Here is a 21,898-nt window from a genome sequence, read left to right as displayed (position 1 = left end):
TAAAAAGACAAATGGGGAAGCAGACGGCATGCACAACTCACACTGAGGCACACCTAGCTGCAAAATGCCTCATTTTATTTATGGCACATTCGGTTAATACTGAGCTTTTGGCCAGCTACATTGGCATTATGGAACTTTTAAGCTATCTAAAATGGAAGCGATGATGGCTTCCTTGATCACCCACCAGACTAATCCCAAATAAAAACCAACATCGAACTAACCACTAATCTACACAGAGTGAAATACCACCCACCATAAAGTGCTTCGACGCCTCGCAGGTGTTAGAAAGGGCTATAAAATGCAATTAGAATACAGTGCATATTTTTTCGAGGCTGCAATAAGTTACCTTCTGGAAACTGCCAGCGTGAGCTTTCTTAAAGTAGTTATTCTAGTTGACACTGCTGGCTGCATCCAGACATGTAACTATAGTAATATGGCACCACCTTTACAAAGCATCAGTAATCAGCGCTTACATTTGCTCCCTAGTGCCTATGTTCCAATTCTGGATTGTCCCTAGAGTAGGCAGCAGACTCTGCTGATCTGTGTGTGTTTTATTTGTCCTTCACAACATACCAGTATGCACAAGGGAGTACCATGAAACATTCATCCTTATTAAAGTAATATTACCGCATTCTTTCCCAGCCCATAGGGCCTAATCTAGCACCATACCAGCATCTGAGATGCGATTGAATGCGAACTGTTGCGAAGATTCAATGTTGACTGGGAAAAACATAAGTCATGAACTTCAGCTCTTTGATGACAGTTTATATGTCACTGTGCTAGATTATGACTGTTACTTATGAACTGCACTTTAACAAAAGAATCTCTCTGACAAAAGCAGTAACCCACTGACCTATGCATATAAAATACTGTTTTTTTAAATGCATGGTACACGTTCTTTGCAGTAGGTATATTAACCCTCTGTGCTACATCGGATAAGTCAAAGCTGCTACTGGACAAAACTCTCATCTCTCTCCAGCAGGGACATTAATCACTGGTGTTATCTTGACACTTTTATTGTTCTTTGAAAACTAAACTGCTAATTAAACACGATACTTTGCAGTGCTTTTAAAACTGCTGCCTGCGGACCCCCTGGGAATGTGTCAGGGACCCCTGGGGGTCCGTGGACCACAGTTTGGGAAACACTGTTGTAAGATATATAGCACCTTAAACTAGAATACCTAAACAAAGGAATATTGATAAGAAAAAAACTAAACTGAAATATTTCTCAAAAAGATAAAATCCTGAAAATTAAATCCTGGAATGTGTAAAAAACGAAAAGAAACAAATGAAAAGAACAGTTATATAAACAAAGGTATATAACAGTGTGACAATAGAGAGCATTATGTAGTTTCTTCCTCTGTATGGTTTTGTATGTATTTAAAATGCTTTACTTTTTACTTGACAGTGATTCACAAATTCTATTTCAGCCTGAAAGTATTTGTACAACATAAATATGAAATACAAACAAAACGCACAATTAACACTTAATGTTGTGCAAATGCAAATACATTATTCTCCTTCCAAAAAACTAATTTTACTTTAAAAACTGCCCTTAGCCCAACCACCGGAAAATCCAGGTTGCCCAAAGCCAACAAGAACCCAAAATATGGAAAAAGCATCTTTTTGCTGTATAATAGAAGAACAGAGTTTCCAGCAAACAAAGTAAACCCAATCCAATACACAGCTTTTGCAAGTTGCAACTAAAGTGTCTGCCGTGTTTGTGTGTGATCCAGCGCTGGGCCAATCCTCTTACCATTATTATCCAATGGGCCTTTTTGCCAACTGAGAGGTAAAGGGAGTTAGCATTTAATCAAACAATCTCATTAACAGTGTAACCCATTCGAATACACAATAAGGACTAGGAATCAGTGACTATAGTTTAGGTTTATTACAAGTTACCATTCAAGTTAAGGTAAATAAATCACAATATCATGCTGTACGATACAGAATAACAACTGGATACCCCAACCTCTTAAAGAAGTTTAGGTGTACCGGAATAAGGCAGACAAGAAGTTCATTCACAGCAATACAAAAGATCAATAACAGAATTTGATGCTCAGAGAAGAGTTTCTGAATCTTTTCCATACATGGGTAAAGTTTAAAATCATCTAAATTTGAAGTCCAAACGAAAGAGGATAGTTTAGAATCTAAAGGTATCTCAAAATCAGGGAAATGCAGAAAAATACGAAAATATGGGAAAGTGCGGGAAGGTGCAAGTAGGTGTTTGCATTTCAGAAGCGCTGTCAAGAGTCTTCTTGGGACAGTGAAATGAGAGTAAGTGTTAGCCTAAGCCACACTCCGCAAGAGTTAGAGGAATAGCATAGAGGTCTACTCCTCTCAAAGTCCAAAACAAAGTGACCTATCTTCAGACAGTGTGCACACTAGTTATTACGGCAAACGTCTCCAAAGCAACACCATTCAGTTCACATGATCAGGGTAGCTTGGTCACTAAGATTGGGGGCTTGTGAGCTTAATTTTTCCCAACAATCATGCTGGCACATCATGGTAAAATACAATATATGAAAAGCAGGGAAGGAGGGGCCTTAAGGAGAGGTGCAGATGTTTAGGGTTACTTAAAAGACAATATGTTGTAACATAACCAACAGTTTTAAGAACTTCAAAAGAGAGTGGAGAGAGTGTGTGTATGTTTTTGTCTGTGTGCATGTGAAAATCCTAGGTAAAATCCGACATCCACATCACCATACCCAACTGGAAGCACCTGTACCCAACTATGTTCTAGATAATGCATTTATTTGGGGGGTGTAACACCCCAAACCCCCCCCCCCCCTTATGCTACACCCCTGCATCAGGGGCTGTCTTGGTCTTTCCAAACTCACGTTGTGACCTACAACATTCACCAAATATCACAGACCAACATGGGAACAGTATTGTACTTGGTTATCTGTAAGCCTCTGCATTATTAATAAACGGAAACTTTCAGTTGATGCTCTGGCTCTCCATGTTCCTTGTCAAGGTTCTCTTCTCATGCTCTCTATATCGCTAGTACAGTTACATCTGTTCTCAAACTAACAAACCATGTGGATGTACCTGCCAGGAAAAGGCAAACAAGCAGAAAATGGAAAACAACATTACATGCAGAAAGAAATTCGGCCTAGTTATGACAAGCTAATGTATTAAGTCAATCGTGCACATTCAATATACTTGTGCACATTTAACAACCAATGAATAGAAGTGTGAGTATATTAAATTCATGTTATTCGTTGCATACAGATTAAGGGCCATATGTATCATACTTCCGTTTAGCGAATTCCAAATAGCGAATTTTAAGGAATCGCTATTTGGAATTCGCAAAACGGTATCTATGTACAAAATCGCTTTTCAATAGCGATTCCTTAGCATTCCTAATTTGCGATTAGCAAATTGCTAATCGCAAATTGCCCATTCATTTCCAATGGCCAGGAGGCCCATAGAAATGAAAGTACAATTTGCGATTAGCAATTTGCTAATCGCAAATTAGGAATTTTTTCAAGGGTGCAGGGGGGTCTCAAGAACACCCTGCAGCACCCCTGAAAAAGACATTTGGGGGCATATGGCGCACATACATGCCCTAAGGGCATGTATGGGCGTCATATGGCACCTTTGGTTTTTTGTAAAAAAGTTTTTTGAAAAGAATTCGCAATTTACCACCAACTAGAAGTTGGTGGTAATTTGCAAATCCTTAATGGCAATTTTTGAATATTTTTTGTTTGATACATTGCATTTAAGGAATCACAAAATTTGCGATTCCTTAAGTGCAATCGCAAAATAAGGAATAGCAAATTTTGCAATTCCTTATTTTGCATCAAACATGTTTGATACATACCATTTATCTAATTAGCATTCGCAAAGGCCGAAATTCGCAGAATTTCGGCCTTTGCGAATGCTTATTAGCTTGATACATATGGCCCTAAATAACTTGAGTGCATGTATATAAATGTGACTGAGACCTACATTATGAATGCAAATCTTAAACATTAGTGCACACATTACATAAATGCTTATTGTTTCTAAAGTAAAAACATTTTAATAGTTTGAGGATGGTTTTACTCCATCACCTAAACAATAGATGTCGTTTAATACAGTTAAGCCACACAATGTATATATGAATCTCTAATCCTACATGGAAAATGCACTTTAATAGTGATGTCAAGTGCAGCATTTTACTTTAATATTGTTAGGAGACACAGAGTTCATGTGCATAGTGAGCGTATATATTGCAGATTTGTGATATGTAAGGGTGAAGCCGAAATACGATGCTTCATGTGCATTACTCCACTTGCTACAAGCACTCCAGGTGACAAAATAAAGCTTTTAACCTACCTGCTCTTAAATAGTGAGTTCCTTGGAGTTTCTCCTCTGTTACTCTTAGGTGTATTTCATAAAGCCTTTTTATCTGGTTTCTATAACTAGTTCATTCCTACGGGTTTCTCCCCTGTCACTTGCCATTTAAATTTATAGATACTATGGGGAGATTACAATGCGGTCTGAAACGGCTACGACAGTCGGTTGGAGGCCTTCAGACTGCATCGTAATCTGCTGGTCGGATTCTTTTCAGAGCAACCCCTTTTGATGTGGTCGGAGGAAGGAAATCCCAAACTGATTTCCGAATGGCCTCCGACGGGCTCGGAGAGCCCGTTCACCATTCGGAAAGCCTTCAGTTATCCCTCGATTGGCTCTTTCCTGCCAAGGGATTACAATGGCAGATTCCCACAGCCTTTCTGTGCCTGCATTTCCGACACAGAAAGGCTTTAGGAACCTGACAGTGGGGACCCCCAGCAGGGCCCCGATGGGTGCAAGGCCACCGTATGGCAGCCTAGGGGGCATCTATAGTGCCCCCCTGTTGATCCCTGCACCAGGGTGCAATGATGAACTGCACCTCTACTCTTTGCAATGAGAGCATGCATGCCATTCAGAATGCATGCTCCCATTGTAAAGTATCGGAATGTCCCTAATTGCTGGGTTGGGACCGACGACAGGAGGTTGTTTGGTCCCACTTCTCAGACGATGTTGGATGGACTTAGGTCCGTCTAACATCACAATAGGTCCCTAAGAGAGTACATTTACAATGAATAAATAAAGTCGTTAATTAACATGAACAGGCCACAAATAATGTAATTAAGTTGTATTTTACATTATATTTTATTTAAGAGAGGACTGGTTATGTCTTGTATTAATTTTCAGTTGTTGTACATTTGAACATTTTAAATGGTTTCTCATTTCTCTATCTGTACAGTTGTAGTTAAAATGTTTCTTTCAGTATTTTGTAAAATACTCTTAGTACACACTGTTTTATGATCTGTTCCTTTTTGACCTTTAGAATGTATTATTCTTTGTGTTTTTAATGTGCTGGGGGAAGGAGCAAAGCTGTCTGTATCATTAGAAGGCCACTTCCTCTGGCTAATGGAGTTAGTGAATGTAATTTCAAATGTTCCTTTGTTTCTCCTGTTTGGTGTAATACGAGATTAGTATTAGAGGAAAAGTCATTTTTCATATGATGTGTTTTCTGTCTTACCACTGGATATTGTGATGTATCATTTGGTTCACACTATGCTGACAGTATGATTCTTGTTTGAAAACCTATATAACATGATGCTTCTGGAAAGTTTGCCAGACTTCTTTGCGAGCCTATCAAGCAGGCTCTTGTGATGAACCGTTCTTTAACTTTGTAGTTAGACTATTTGAGACAATCTGGCTTTGCTTAGAGAGCAGACAGCACTTTAGTCTGTTTATTTACTCTTTACCTAGAATCTGTGGTAGCCGGCATGAATCGGGGTTGGTGAGGCAGGGTGGGGCAGGAGGCGGGAGGTGGCTGGATCTAAAAATAAGAAAAAAAAACAACTATCTTATCTCTGCATCTCTCCTGCTTCCCGCCTCGCATCTGGAATGGAACAGGAAGCCCACAGGCTCCCCTGAGCCAATCACAACACTGCAATGCAGTGTTATGATTGGTTTAAGCGCTTTGGTTCAGTGCTTAGCCAGGGCTTGGGGGACTGGGTATGTTCTCAATTCAGGCTGTAATTCATGCACACTTACAGAGTGTTTCCACTACTCCTCCCACTGCACCGCTGTCATCGGAACAGCCATGCCCCGAAAAGCTGCAGCACCAGGAACAAATAAAATGATGATAACATCGAGTTACTATCATTCTATTTTTCCTTTCTTTCACTGCTAAAAAGCAGTGGAGTGATGCTCCTCCACCTTAGCGGAGGAACCGCCACTGCCTAGAATATTTCAGGACATTTTTTACCTTCCCTTTTAACCTGAGCAGACTTCATGCCTGTTTTCTTTTTTTCTAGCTAATGCATTATTTGCCTTCTGATAGACTGTATTTGGTTCAGGCTATTTAACTACAATAGGACTCAGTTCCTATTGCCTAAGCTAATTCCCATTTATTTGCATTTTGAGATTTATTAAAAATTGTATTTGTATTGATTATATTTGCCTTCTCTAATGACCCTAATTTTTAATTAAACCTTCATAGTTTTTGACTGTGAACCTTATCTGGTGTAAGTTTGATTTGATGTTTTAGAAAAGATTAGGGGCCCCTGCCTAAAAGGATAAACCCTGGCAAGGAAAAATCGTTTTTTAAAAAGGCTGAATTAGCATCGGGTTTTATGCATATTTATATACATCCTATAGACGCCTATTTTTATCTAATGTAATACAACTGACACTATTGCTTCTGATTAAATTTTCATTTTATTAAATAGATTTACTTATTTACTTTTTTTGTTTTATATTATTTTTTCTGTGCAGTATATCAATTCTTATTCACAATACAAAAATTCAAAATTCATCACATAGAACACTGTTGACCATAGTTATATACAGGAAAATTTCCTTCCATAATTGTATACAGAAAATATCCTTCAACGCGTTTCGGCAAAGCCTTCCTCAGGAATTCTGAATATATTCTGTATCAATGATAACTGTTTCAAGATGACGTCTAAACCGACCCCAGAGCTGGCCGGAACGTCTACACACTACAACTGCAATAGAAGACTATTCCTCTTCCTCCATGGTACGTAGTACTAGTAAGGTCATGATAGGATCTTGATGTATAATTATGGATGTATTCACAACATGTGAATTTTGTCCTACAAGCAGTCGGGCTCTTGATAAAATGAAAATTTAATCAGAAGCAATAGTGTCAGTTGTATTACATTAGATAAAAATAGGCGTCTATAGGATGTATATAAATATGCATAAAACCAGATGCTAATTCAGCCTTTTTCAAAAACAGTAAGTTTGATTTGACTCAGTTTATTTTTCTCTCTATTCTAGGGTAACCAACTTACATTAATAGTCTGTTTCCACATATGAGTTCTTGTTAAGAAACGGAAAGCCTTGTGTTGGCAATGGTTTGAACCTCTGTCCAAGTAGAGACCCTTCTTCCTTGTCAAGATGAGGGTGAAACACTTCTAAAATGCACGAGCAGTCAGGCTTATGTCAGAGGCAATGTGTAAAGCATTTGCACAAAACAAACAATAATACAGTGAAAACACTACAAAAGAACACCACACCAGTTTTAGAAAGATAACTAATATTTATCTGTGCAAACAAGACCAAAAATGATAAAAGACCACCAGACAGTAATAAAAAAAAATCCCTTTGTAAGTATGCCTTTAAAATGCAGTTCCTTGAAGTTGGTAGCTCTGTAAGGGGCTACCGCAGTGCTGATAACGACATAATCCAACAATACTGGCAAACCACATTGGTGCAGACCTGCTTCAGTGTCATCAGACTCGTAAACAGTACCTTTAGTTCCGGCCGACCGTGTCAGTGCGGGCCAGTCGTGGCAACCATTGCAGTTGCGATGTTAAGCTGTGAGGCGTGCATTGCCCTCAAGTCGTGGTGCAGGCAGCGGTGAGACCTGGGCTTGGTGACAGTTGTCCAGCGACATCGGTGAGACCAGGCCTGCGGATCGAAGTGGGTCGGAGCTCGTTGCAGTGCGTACAGGTAATGGTACCAGAGACTGTGCTGGTTGATGGGATATGACATCGGTCGGCCCATACTGCAGTGTGGAACAGAGCGGTGCATTGTGTGACTTATGAGCGGTGCCCCCAAACCACGGTGCAGTCAAGGGTGTTGAGGTCAGCGTGCAGTGACGCAGTCACTGAGACCAGAGCAGTGGAGTGCAGCAAGGTAGTGCGGAGTACAGTGCCCACAGGTCTCGGTGCAAGCAGCGGCGGTGAGACCAGGGTTGTGGTGAGAAGTGCGACAGTGCCTTCTATGGTGACTTCAGGACACGGAGCCAGCAGCCGTATCAGTAATGGTGTCGGCTGCTTTCCCCTTCTGTGGCAACTGAAACCCACGGTTCCTGTGGTGGTACCCAGAGGTAAGTGAAGTCTTTGTTGTCCCTGAGACTTCGATGACAGGAGGAAACCTCTATTTCAAACCATTGAAGATATTCAGGGACAAGATAAGAAAGTTCAGCCCAGTCCTTTCACTGCCCAAGGCAGAAGCAGCAGCTGCAGGCCAACCCAGCAAAGCAACAACACAGCAAAGGGACAGTACTCCTCTTGGCTGTTCTTCCAGCTCTTCTTCTTGAAATGTTTTTTTTGATCCAAGCGAGTTCCTGGGGTCTGGGCCCAATATATTTATACTCAGTTTCTCTTTGTTCTCTTGGGCATAGAGTGTCTGTGCTCAGTCCAAACCATTTTGATCCTCTCTGGCCCAGCTTCCTCACAGGAAGTGGAGACAGCATTGTCCAAATCCGACCAGGCCCATTCAGGTGCAAGGAAATCTCTCCCCACTACTTTAAATGCAGCTCAGATCTATTCAGCTAAGCACCAGTTGTGTTACATGAGGACACATTCATATTTGTTAAGCACGGGAGATTAAGTGATTTGCCCAGAATCACAGGATGTTCAGCGTCATTGCCGAGGCTCAAACGCGGTTCCCCAGATTCGAGGTCGACAACCCTAGCCGTTAGGCCAACTCCTTTCCCTAAGGCTTGGCAAGTGAGTGCACTTGCTAAGTCGACATGGTAGTAAAATCTCGTGCAGACATCGCAGTGGCAGGTCTGAGAATCCTTTAAAGGCTGCTCATGTGGATGGCACAATCAGTATTGCAGGCCCAATACAATAGCAGCATTTGATGTACAGATCCTGGAACTCTCAGTGCACTTTACTAAGAACTTACCAGTAAATCAAATATGCCAATCATGTAAACACCAATCCATAATTTAATTTACAATAGGAGCACTTGCACTTTACCACTGAACAGCAGTAAGAGTGCGCAAATACACTAAACCAGCAAAAACAGAGTCCAAAACGGGAGGTCAGCAAACAAAACCAGAAGCCTGGGGAAACACACCAAAAGATGCCAGGCTCAACAGCTCTTATAATAATAAATTAATATCAATAGAATTTGGGACAACAGAGAATAGCGCCCACAATTATATACCCTGAATGCATGTAACATTGCCTTCCAATGAGCTACCCCTCAGTTACTCCTTGGTGGAACCCATAACAAGGCCTTTCTTAAAAAGGATTGGGCATGATTTAAAAAAAGTTGTCCATTTGCACTTTTGTTTAAACGTCACAAACAGTCAACGTTATAAAGGTCACTTCCTTCTATCGCACTTCCTGTCTATTACACAGTGGGATGGGGCTAAAGGTAGAGGTAGTTTGGGCCTTTGAGATCCTAGAAAATGAAGCCTCTTTTTATAGTGTTACTTTATAAGCATTTAACTGCCACATTGGGGTTAAATGAGGTGGTAACTTCATGGCAAGGTCACTTTTGCTGTCAGAGTCCATGGATGATGTCACATCAATGGTTGAAGCCTTTGGTGATGTTATTTCAACGTCAAGGCATATGGGAGACATCACTTCCGGGTTAGGGCTCATGGATGATGCCACCTTCAGGTCTAATCTCACGTCTGGGTCAGGGCTCATGGGTGATTTCACTTTTTAGGACAGTTTCCTGTGTGATGCCACTTTCTGGTCATATGCTTGGATTACCTACATCCCTCGTTTCCTACATACTGCCCATCATCCTACAGTGTGCATATCATATTGATTATAAGCAGCATGTGAAGATTACTACCTAACCATTCAAAGATGATTTATTTTCTCTAGGGGAGACTATATTGGCATAAGACTAAGAGAAAATGCATTTGACCCTAAAGGAAGAAAACAGTCTAATTTTCTTGATGAAATGGTAAGCCCACACATGCATGTCTATATACTTCATGTTCTGTTTAATGTTTTGTTACTGCTTAAAACAAGAATGTGTGTTTGGAAATAAAGATGCAATAATCAAGATTTCTTTATTATTTTTACTTATTTTCAGTGTATATTTCGAATTTGGCTGAGGTCTTAAAGATTGTACATACTTGTAAGCTATTCACAGCACATTAAAAAAATATTGAATATTGCAAATTAAATCACAAATCATTGCCACAAAATATATAATTAAAAACATATTGAAACTGTATCCCTTGTACTTGTTCTCTATACAATTCTCAGGTAAGACTTTCAATATTGCTCGTTAGTTGAGTTCATGAATGACTCAAAGGTATGCTGCTTAGAACATATATCATATGTCACACTCTTTTTAAAAACAAAGCCATAGTTTTGTTAAGTGCAGTAAGTAGATTTAGTGTATCATTAAACATATGCTCTGTAGAGCTTGAGTTTCATGTGCAAACTTTTCCAAACCTAAGTTGTAGGAAAAGGTTTGTAGTCAGTGTAATTGTTTCCTCTAATCATTGGTTAGTTGCATCCCTCATGAACAGAGAAAGGCTGAGAAGAACTGGTCAATACCAATGCCAATACCAATACTCTATGTAATACAAGAAGTCTGAGAAGAAATTAGATTGTTTTATGTCATATTCCTCCTTTTCCCACAGTAGTATACTTTTTCATTTATTCTGAACTTCCTTCACCATACACACATCTTGGGCTTTCATTCTGGAAGGACCACAGTCCCTACGATCACTATTTGTAAAGAAAGGACAAAAGAAAGTCCCTGTCCATTAGGATTTAGGATTTATAGTTTTGCTAGAAAGTCACTTACCAGTTTTAATATAGGACTGTATTGTTAAATGATCTGTTCTCTGAAAATTGTAATGGGAAACCAACATCAGGGCTCATAGACTTTTAAATGTTTTAGAGAATGACAGCACCATTTTAATATTACAGTACTCTATTACATCTTTTAAGAAAGGAACACTTATAGAAGATACTCAACAGGAGTTTTGTAACTTTGTATTCCTCTTTAGGTAACTTGTACTTTCAATTGGGTGGCAGGAGCAGCTAAAATGTGATTCGCTCCTTCTATTGGCATGCAGGCCAGGGGCTTCTTCAAGGCTGTAAACATACATACAAACAAACAGAAACACTTTTTAAGGAACTGAACGTAATCATCATAGCGAACAGTAAATGTAATTTTACTTACAGTTCAGGGGGATTATAATGCGCATTTCCACATTGTGGGCACAGCACGCATGTTGTAACGTGATAAGAAACAGAAGCATATTGCTCTGAAAGGTGATGGCATCAATCTTTGAGTTGACTGTTGCATAATTATGTTATGGCTTTATATATCCCAGAGAAATGAAACTCTGGCAGGATATGTGAGGGAAAGGGGAGTTCTGGACAGTGAGATACATGTTGTGATAAGTATACACAGAGTTATTTAGATTATATAACAGTTAGGGGATTTGAGAGAGCTTTGAGAGTCATTTGTACAAAAGGCAGTGGTATCAATGACAAGTTACTGTAGGGAGGATATCAGTAATGGTCAATTAGATCAGCAATGTATTGAAAGCTGGTATCAAGGCCACTATACAGTAGGTAAGGAGGTATGTGGTAGTAGATTAGTACAAATAGACTGGAGGGCAGTGTTATGAATCGGAGATGAAGTTGTTTGAGCAGGATAGTGATCCCGATACGTTATGTAACCATAGTTTTATGCCAGGTCATTGCTAGGTAGAGCATTCTATTGGGTTTAAATAGTTCAGGGGGTGATGCCATATCAATAAGTGCTATCAACATTAAAACAGCCATCAGGAAGGATTGCAAACCTGGTTGAGTCTACTAGGGCAGTGGTGGGGCCATGTCACTGCATGCTATTGTAATTAGAAAGGACCACCAGGAGGGGCAGCAAATCTGGTATTAAGTGGGAAATCAGTGTAAGCGAACGTGAAAAGAGAACTATTACTCTACTTTTGACCTTTTGGAAAAAACTATTTGGTGTAGTGGCTCAACATTAATAGTAGCCTGAAAAGAATTATATTGTGATAAATGAGAGTAAAGCGGAATGTAAGGAGGTAGAGGGTGTTCTGGGTGCCAGGAAATTGGATGAAAATTCATCATACCTGGAACTATTGAAGATAGGATACATGGAGAGAGGATTCCCAAGTAGCCCAGCAAGAGGATTTGGTGTAGCAGCAGAAGAATTTGCAGTAAGACACCAAAATGGTCTGCAGGGAAAGAGAGGGAGGTAGGGGGGATGTAAATTCCCAACAGCATTCATGGCATAACAGGAAGAGATGTAGGGTGAAATATCTGCAAATTCAACTGCTATAGCTTACCTGTTATGTCTAGTTGAGTCTGCAAAAAGCATGAGCAAGGATGCTGTTGTCTGTAAAGGCTCATAGCCAGAAAGTTAATCACTTTAGCTCATGCAGTTTTTGAGCAAAAATGGATTCGTGATTTTGGGTATTGTCCGCAGTCTACATCCCCATTATAATACGCCCCTTAGGTCAGTAATGAGATTATATTTGCTTTTGTCAGTATAGGGCCTACACGTGGAACATAGGGCCCCATTAGGAGCCTGCATAACCAGTGGCTAATAGGAACTGTATTTCTCCACAAGCATTTGCTATGTCATCATACCAGTGGACTCAGACAGACCTGCAGGACTCCCATTATGGGGTTTGGATTTCTTTCCTCAAAGCCAAGGCAGGGCTGAGAGGGCAGAGGAGTCAGCCTACTTTAATGGAGCATGTTTCATGCAAACCCCTTCTGTTCCAAGCCATGCCTACAGAGAGCAAGCAGAGCCCATCTATTTTCAGAGGAGCTCCCTGAAGGGGGAGGCATTCATGGAGAAACTCTAGCTTCATGGAAGCATAGATGGAGAAAAAGGACTTACTGTCAAGGGTCATGTAGTCATATGACCTCAAATATGTCTTGTAGTACAGAGGAGTATTACTTCCCATCAGACTAGGCTGGTTTGATGCTTGACTGGAATCGTCCAGAAGGAAGAAGTTTAGGTGATGTACTAAAACCCCAAGGGATTGCAAAGTCTGAACTTTCCTAGCAGAGCTGTACCTCTTATATACTATTCCTAGAGACTGGTAGGTATATGAGTACCTTTCGGCCAATAGCTCTCTCTCTCACTCTCTTTTCTGCTGCCAGTGCCCATGGAGTGGAAAAGTGAAGAGAGTTTCTGATGCAGTTGAAGGGCCAGCCCTCATGGTCACATGTCACACATCTCGTCACACTAGTGCATTTTTCAGAAATTCCTGCATCACTGTATGGTTAAAAAAATTTCAAGCAAATCAAAAGAGCTACCTTTGTTGTTGCTCTGTCTCTGTAGAGACAATCATGATTACTGTGCACTACTCCCTTATGAGTTCACTTGTCTTATGCGTGCTGGCTTGAGCTTAGCTTCTGCCCATCACCAATCCGGGCCAAGATTGCAAGGGAATGGTTGCTCCCCCCCAACACCCTCAGTTCCAGAACTTTTATTCCCCCCTGTGTTGTCGGGTACTGCAGTAATGATTGGTGGAAATAAGCTGCAACCGTAAACCTACTGTGCATGTGGTGCAGGATCCTGTTCAAATCTGCATTCTCTGTTTGACATGACTGAGCTAGTTGGTGACCCCATATAGTGCACTGCCATCTTCAGCCTGATTCATCTGTATTAGTGAGACTGTTACTTGTCACTGTGCGAGCGTATGTGATTTTCAGCTGCTGCCCTCTCACAAGTCCAGAATTCATAGACATTAGCACAGATATCCCATCGCCAGGTACACACCCTAATTTACACTGAACAAACGCATGCAATGTAGAACTCATCAGGTAAATGACTGAGGCTACACAATTGGTTTGGAGAAAGTTATGTTGCAGATTTATTTGGTACAGTAATAGGTTAACTTACGGGCAATCCAAGGTCAGCCAGTGATGATCTGACCTTAGCTGGCTGCTCGCCTGATTATCAAATTCTCGATGGGAGCTCAGAGGGAGAAAGGAAAGGGTCGCCCTCCACTCAAAACCTGTAATACAACAAAAGACCCAGTCCAAGGGCGTCAAAACATGTCAGTGACTCCAAAAAGGGGCAGTCAATATATACTGCTACCTATCGCTCTCTTATACACTTTATAAGGAGATACTGCACTGCACTCCGCCCACGTTAAAAGAAGAAGAAAAAGAAGAAGAAAAACCTATTCTCCCTGACAGTGCCACAGAACAACAAGAATTGTGACCTAAATAAGTTAGTCACAGGTGTCCACACAATGGTACAGGACTAAATTCTCTTTAGAAAAAATGTGTGAGAAACAAGTGACGCCTCACGGAAACACCACCAACGGGGTAACTGGTATGTAATTTCCAGACAAGCCCCTGTCTCATCATCGGTAGTCACTTGATTCTCAAAGAAAAAGAAGAAAGGAAAGAAGTGTCCAAAACAACAAAAATTGTGACAAACAGTGGAAAGCAGAAGTATCTGCTAGTGACAAACACATAACATAAACAAGTGCATAAAACACAACATAAAGTTCCCTTAACCAACTTTATTTATAGGGAGGTGATTATGCTGTTGTGTTAAAAAGGCTGGTAGCTATTCATGCATACCATTACCTAATACCAGTGCCGACATGTTTCACTGCTATAACACTTTAAGCAGTTTCATCAGGGCTGCACTCATATGCCACCAATCCACTTTTGGACACTAGTTCTGTGTGTACTGTCAAAGAAGAATGGGCAAAGAGACGTGAATTAAAAACATGTAAACCCACAGTTAGCAATCTGTATGTGAAACAAATGGTGTATAACTAATGTTACCCAGAGTCAGCCAAGTTAGTCATACCAGCCGCTCCGGGGTTGAAAAGGTGCCAGGATACTCCAATAGTGAGCTATCACCTTCACTTATCCTTAAGTTTTCTGTTGGAAAAAAAGGTTTCACACATTTGTAAAACAAATACTAATAAGACCCGAGAGGCAATCTTATCAGTGTGTAAAACACGACTCTTAGTTAGTTGAGGACTCTAATTGTAAAAGCGCTGGGAAGGACAGGTAACCCCAAGATGCCAGAATTGCTTCGAGAAGCCGTATGTAACTGTCCGAGCCCGTCTGCCTTCTTACTCAGACAGGTGCCCGTGTGCTACCCTGCCCGCCTAATAGGAACAGTCAGAAAACCAAAATGCTCGACAATTGCAAAATATTGGTCCTGCCCCCAGTCTCGGTGCCTGCCTGGCACCGGACCTCGTTAAAACCACCTCACCGTGTTACCGTAGGGTAGACGCTTTTCCTCCACCTCAACTTTGCAAGGCACGGGCGCGCTGAAGTAATAGCTTCAAGCGGTCTCCGCCCCTGCACTCCTGTCATGTGACTCCGGTGCCGACCACGGCGGCCATCTTAGACTAGTCAATTCGAGCGCTGGAGCTTATAGACAAACCAGCTCAAAAGACATTTAGTTATGCACCCGATGCTTAACATAACACCCCATTTCCAACCAAATGTATACCAAAACCACTGTCGATGGTAAAACGCACTTCGGAGTTAATTCCCATACTGTGTGTGGTGGCACTCTTAAAGTGGTATCGAGAACATGTTATACTGGATCAGGCTCCAAAGTCATGCTACCACAGTACTCCAAATGGCGGCCGTCTTGGAATGCAACCTGCTGTACGGGGGAAGGCATGATATTAAATATTTTGAAGACAAAAACGTGATTGTATATATGTCTAGGACTTGGCTATGGCTGCAGCAAAACAATGTCCATGTCCGGACAGGTCAGCCAACCTACATGACTGGTAGACACTTGGTTATGCCTCTAGACAATCGAGGAACTATGTGTGCCCCATACCAATATGGACCTCATGCTCAGAGAACCATCCGGTCTCATTTTGCTAAATGCCAAAAGATCAACATGCAGAAAACCATGGGGAGCAAGTGGAAACACAAGTGGAAAACAAGTAGTCTACCCTGACCCTACTATCAAATGTAGGCAAAGATCATCCCTGAGGTCACTACTCCGTGTATAGGGGACAAGGACAAGAAAATACACTCACAGTTTCACCTTGTTCCATTCTATAATTTCATTTAGCCCAATTTGGTCAGTTTTTTCGTTGTAAATCCAACATGCTTCCTTTGCGAGTAGAATGACTTCAAAATTATGGGGGGTACCCTTAACCTTCTCTAACACTGTCCAATTAAAGGTGTGTTTCTCTGTGAAACAGTGTTGAACCAGCTTTGTTGTTAATTTGGCAGCTCTTATGGTGCTCAGATGTTCTTGTACCCTCACCTTGATTTTTCTAAAGAGAATTTAGTCCTGTACCATTGTGTGGACACCTGTGACTAACTTATTTAGGTCACAATTCTTGTTGTTCTGTGGCACTGTCAGGGAGAATAGGTTTTTCTTCTTCTTTTTCTTCTTCTTTTAACGTGGGCGGAGTGCAGTGCAGTATCTCCTTATAAAGTGTATAAGAGAGCGATAGGTAGCAGTATATATTGACTGCCCCTTTTTGGAGTCACTGACATGTTTTGACGCCCTTGGACTGGGTCTTTTGTTGTATTACAGGTTTTGAGTGGAGGGCGACCCTTTCCTTTCTCCCTCTGAGCTCCCATCGAGAATTTGATTGTTGTGTACGGCGGATCAGCCGTGAGAGCTTAGTATCCCCCTGTGTGGAGGATCGTCCATGATTTTACTACACATGTAAACCCCCTGTGTTAGCAATTAGCCACATTTTTTGTTGCAGATTTGGCGTATGTGAGTAAGGTTTAGACACATCTGCTGCGTTACTGTCGGAGCTATTTGTTTTGTGTATCCCATACCAATGGACAAAAACTGCCTAGCTTTTACGGAGGAGCAGATAGCAGCTATCTTAGCGGGCCCTTCATTTTTACCCGACACTCCCTTACTGGGCACTACCACAGTTAGGGAAGAATGGGAGAAACTGAGTACCCTTAAAAAGAGACAGGTCAGAATTGCCCTACATGGGGCGCTTATGACTGAATATTACACTGCAGGAGCAGCCCCAGCCAGCCTTTTGGTGAGAATAGAACCCCGTATCTTCCTGGATGATAGCAAGTTTAGACGTGACTGGAGCTTCATTGCTAATAAATGTACCAGGGATTGGTTGATTTTAATTATTAGCACGGCCAAAAGGTTAAGCGAAGAACTTCTAAAAGAGATCCTTGAATTGGAAGAAAAAATACAAAGGGATACTACCCTGCTTGACACCAAGGATCAATTAAAGAGGATCCAGGACGACTTATCCGAATACAGAAACTATATGGTCACCCAGAAACTCAAGGGCCTCACTCGCAACCTAGAGAGGTTCACACATGAATGGGCATTTCCCTATGTGAAGGACGAGGATTACCAGACGCCACAGGAACCCCAGTTTGTCGGGGGGAGACAGAGAGGTCGTGGGGCAAGACAGCAAACAAGACGGACCCCAAACCACTGGTCTTTTGATAACACCTCCAGTGAGGAAGAAGAAGACACACCACAAGGTAACCGTGCGAGATTCCAGCAACAGAATCAGAGCAACGAGGATTTAGGCGCCCTTTTGAGGTCTTTTTTGTCCCAAGGCCAAAGGAACAACCACCGTGGGGGAGGTCAGGCCGGTGGAAGAGGCAGAGGAAATCAATCCAATCAACCAAACCAACAACGCCCACAATGGCAAACATTCTCGCCCAGGCTGACCCGCAGCAGAGGCAGGACTCAGAAGTAATGGGCAATATCGTAGTCAATCTCTCTGATCATGTCCTCACAGGGAATGAGGAGAGAGTACTCAACAAAGGCCTGGGGTTCATTCCTACTCCGACCCACAATGCCTTTAAATGTAGGATTGAATTTCATGAAACAATGAGAAGAATCAAACTAAAGAAATTTTTTAAGGACAAGAAATCGTCTGAGAATTCCTCTTACAATACCAATCTGAAAAAACCCTCCACCTTCTGTCCACCTGCCTCGTCTACTGGCCCCGAGGTAGTTGTATTCGAGTCACGTGTCCTGCAGGATATAGACAGGATAGAGCAAACTCAAAAACAGTTTGTTCACAAAAATATGTCAAGGGAAGACTGGGAAGCGGTAAAAAGCCTCCAAAACAATCATAACCTGACCATAAAGTCAGCAGACAAGGGCGGGGCAATTGTCCTGCTCAACACTGCTGACTACGAGGCAGAAGTTATGCGTCTTCTGAGTGTAAGGACCAACTACCAGCCTCTCAATAAAGATCCCTTGGAAGACTTATTAAAAACTATCCGTAAGATGGTAGGAACAGCAAAGGAGAAGAAGTGGATTTCGGTGAAAGAGGCGGAGTTCCTGGTGAATACCAACCCCAGGACTCCGACCTTTTACATACTCCCAAAAATCCACAAACCTACACGTCCGCCCCCAGGACGCCCCATTGTCGCTGGGATTCAATCAGTGCTTGAACCGCTTTCCCAGTATGCGGATTTCTTTTTGAGAGAATCAGTGGTCAACCAGAGATCGTTTGTAAAAGATACCTCTGACATCTTGAATACCCTGGATGACATCCAGTACGATCCTATGGATGAATTCTTTGTCACTATTGACATTGAATCTCTATACACTTGCATACCCAAGGACGCGGCGCTGGTGGCAGCAGCCCGCGCCCTGGGTAACCAGGAATGGTTCTATGATACCACCCAGGCATTTGTACTTCAATGCATTGAGCTGGCCCTCACAAGGAACTACTTCGGCTACAAAAATCAGCTCTATCTCCAGGTGTCGGGGACTTCTATGGGGGCCACTATGGCCCCCAGTATAGCCTGCATTTACGTCGGGCAGTTTGAGGAGCACGTCATCTATCACAATAACAACCCCTTCCAGAGCAATCTCCGTCTCTGGAAGAGATATATAGATGATGTGCTCTGTATCTGGTCAGGCACGGAAGAACACTTGCTTGAATTCCTTAACTGGCTGAACGTGCAAGATGCAAACCTTAAGTTCACCTGGACCTATGACAGACATAAGGCGGTGTACCTGGATCTAGACATTGAGTACAGTAACAACAAGATCAATACCTGTGTACACCAGAAGCCTACTGATAGGAATTCTCTCCTCTCCTACAATTCTTTCCACCCTAGGGCGTTGAGAGATAACCTGCCCGTAGGGCAATTTCTGAGATACAGACGCAACTGCTCCTCTACTAACACCTTCCTTGAACACTCGGAAGAATTGGCTTCTAAACTTACCAACAGGAATTACCCTACAAAGACTGTAAAGCAAGCCAAAAAAAGAGCGCTAAATACACCAAGGAGCGTTCTGTTGGAGAAAGTAGTTAAACCTAGAGAAGAATGTGTCCCAGTCATTATGACATATGACCCAATGGCAACCAAAATTCAAAATTAGACAGTCCATCCGGAAACACTGGTCCTTGTTATCCAATAATGACTTCCAAATGCTACCCCCTAGATTTGCCTTCAAGAGGGCGTGCAATTTGAAGGACAAACTTGTACATTCCCGGGCCCCTACTGAAAGAACTAATCCGATCTCTACTGTTCCCAACGGCCATTACCCCTGTGGGATGTGCTCCGTGTGTCCACTCACCAAGAAGAGCACGAGTATGAGACTTACATCCGGAAAGGAATGGTTTTTTAATCATTTCAGCAATTGTAATTCGACACAAGTAGTGTACAGACTAACCTGTCAATGTGGTTTACACTACATTGGACTCACATCCCGAAAAATCAAGGTGAGGGTACAAGAACATCTGAGCACCATAAGAGCTGGCAAATTAACAACAAAGCTGGTTCAACACTGTTTCACAGAGAAACACACCTTTAATTGGACAGTGTTAGAGAAGGTTAAGGGTACCCCCCATAATATTGAAGGCATTCTACTCGCAAAGGAAGCACGTTGGATTTACAACGAAAAAACTGACCAAATTGGGCTAAATGAAATTATAGAAGGGAACAAGGTGAAACTGTGAGTGTATTTTCTTGTCCTTGTCCCCTATACACAGAGTAGTGACCTCAGGGATGATCTTTGCCTACATTTGATAGTAGGGTCAGGGTAGACTACCTGTTTTCCACTTGTGTTTCCACCTGCTCCCCATGGTTTTCTGCATGTTGATCTTTTGGCATTTAGCAAAATGAGACCGGATGGTTCTCTGAGCATGAGGTCCATATTGGTATGGGGCACACATAGTTCCTCGATTGTCTAGAGGCCTAACCAAGTGTCTACCAGTCATGTAGGTTGGCTGACCTGTCCGGACATGGACATTGTTTTGCTGCAGCCATAGCCAAGTCCTAGACATATATACAATCACGTTTTTGTCTTCAAAATATATAATATCATGCCTTCCCCCGTGCACCAGGTTGCATTCCAAGATGGCCGCCATTTGGAGTACTGTGGTAGCATGACTTTGGAGCCTGATCCAGTATAACATGTTCTCGATACCACTTTAAGAGTGCCACCACACACAGTATGGGAATTAACTCCGAAGTGCGTTTTACCATCGACAGTGGTTTTGGTATACATTTGGTTGGAAATGGGGTGTTATGTTAAGCATCGGGTGCATAACTAAATGTCTTTTGAGCTGGTTTGTCTATAAGCTCCAGTGCTCGAATTGACTAGTCTAAGATGGCCGCCGTGGTCGGCACTGGAGTCACATGACAGGTGTGCAGGGGCGGAGACCGCTTGAAGCTATTACTTCAGCGCTCCCGTGCCTTGCAAAGTTGAGGTGGAGGAAAAGCGTCTACCCTACGGTAACACGGTGAGGTGGTTTTAATGAGGTCCGGTGCCAGGCAGGCACTGAGACTGGGGGCAGGACCAATATTTTGCAATTGTCGAGCATTTTGGTTTTCTGACTGTTCCTATTAGGCGGGCAGGGTAGCACACGGGCACCTGTCAGAGTAAGAAGGCAGACGGGCTCGGACAGTTACATACGGCTTCTCGAAGCAATTCTGGCATCTTGGGGTTACCTGTCCTTCCCAGCGCTTTTACAATTAGAGTCCTCAACTAACTAAGTCGTGTTTTACACACTGATAAGATTGCCTCTCGGGTCTTATTAGTATTTGTTTTACAAATGTGTGAAACCTTTTTTTCCAACAGAAAACTTAAGGATAAGTGAAGGTGATAGCTCACTATTGGAATACCCTGGCACCTTTATAACCCCGGAGCGGCTGGTATGACTAACTTGGCTGACTCTGGGTAACATTAGTTATACACCATTTGTTTCACATACAGATTGCTAACTGTGGGTTAACATGTTTTTAATTCACGTCTCTTTGCCTATTCTTCTTTGACAGTACACACAGAACTAGTGTCCAAAAGTGGAGTGGAGGCATATGAGTGCAGCCCTGATGAAACTGCTTAAAGTGTTATAGCAGTGAAACATGTTGGCACTGGTATTAGGTAATGGTATGCATGAATAGCTACCAGCCTTTTTAACACAACAGCATAATCACCTCCCTATAAATAAAGTTGGTTAAGGGAACTTTATGTTGTGTTTTATGCACTTGTTTATGTTATGTGTTTGTCACTAGCAGATACTTCTGCTTTCCACTGTTTATCACAATTTTTGTTGTTTTGGACACTTCTTTCCTTTCTTCTTTTTCTTTGAGAATCAAGTGACTACCGATGATGAGACAGGGGCTTGTCTGGAAATTACATACCAGTTACCCCGTTGGTGGTGTTTCCGTGAGGCGTCACTTGTTTCTCACACATTTTTTCTACAGAGAATTTA

General features: G+C 42.0%; 1 protein-coding gene across 2 annotated transcripts in view; it reads left to right on the top strand.

The window, feature by feature from the left end:
• C3_1H2orf80 (chromosome 3_1 C2orf80 homolog) overlaps positions 1–21,898 on the top strand; it is a 301,817-nt gene that overhangs the window by 122,701 nt on the left and 157,218 nt on the right. For both annotated transcript variants that reach the window (XM_078680339.1, XM_078680338.1), the window contains exon 3: positions 10,086–10,167. In XM_078680339.1, the coding sequence (XP_078536465.1) occupies positions 10,086–10,167 (82 nt within the window). The remainder of the gene's footprint in view (positions 1–10,085; positions 10,168–21,898) is intronic.

The sequence above is a fragment of the Lissotriton helveticus genome, chromosome 3_1 (assembly GCF_964261635.1).
Source record: "Lissotriton helveticus chromosome 3_1, aLisHel1.1, whole genome shotgun sequence".
Lineage (NCBI taxonomy): Eukaryota > Metazoa > Chordata > Amphibia > Caudata > Salamandridae > Lissotriton > Lissotriton helveticus.
Note: the sequence above shows the minus strand (reverse complement) of the source record. Positions and strands in the feature narration are given on the sequence as shown.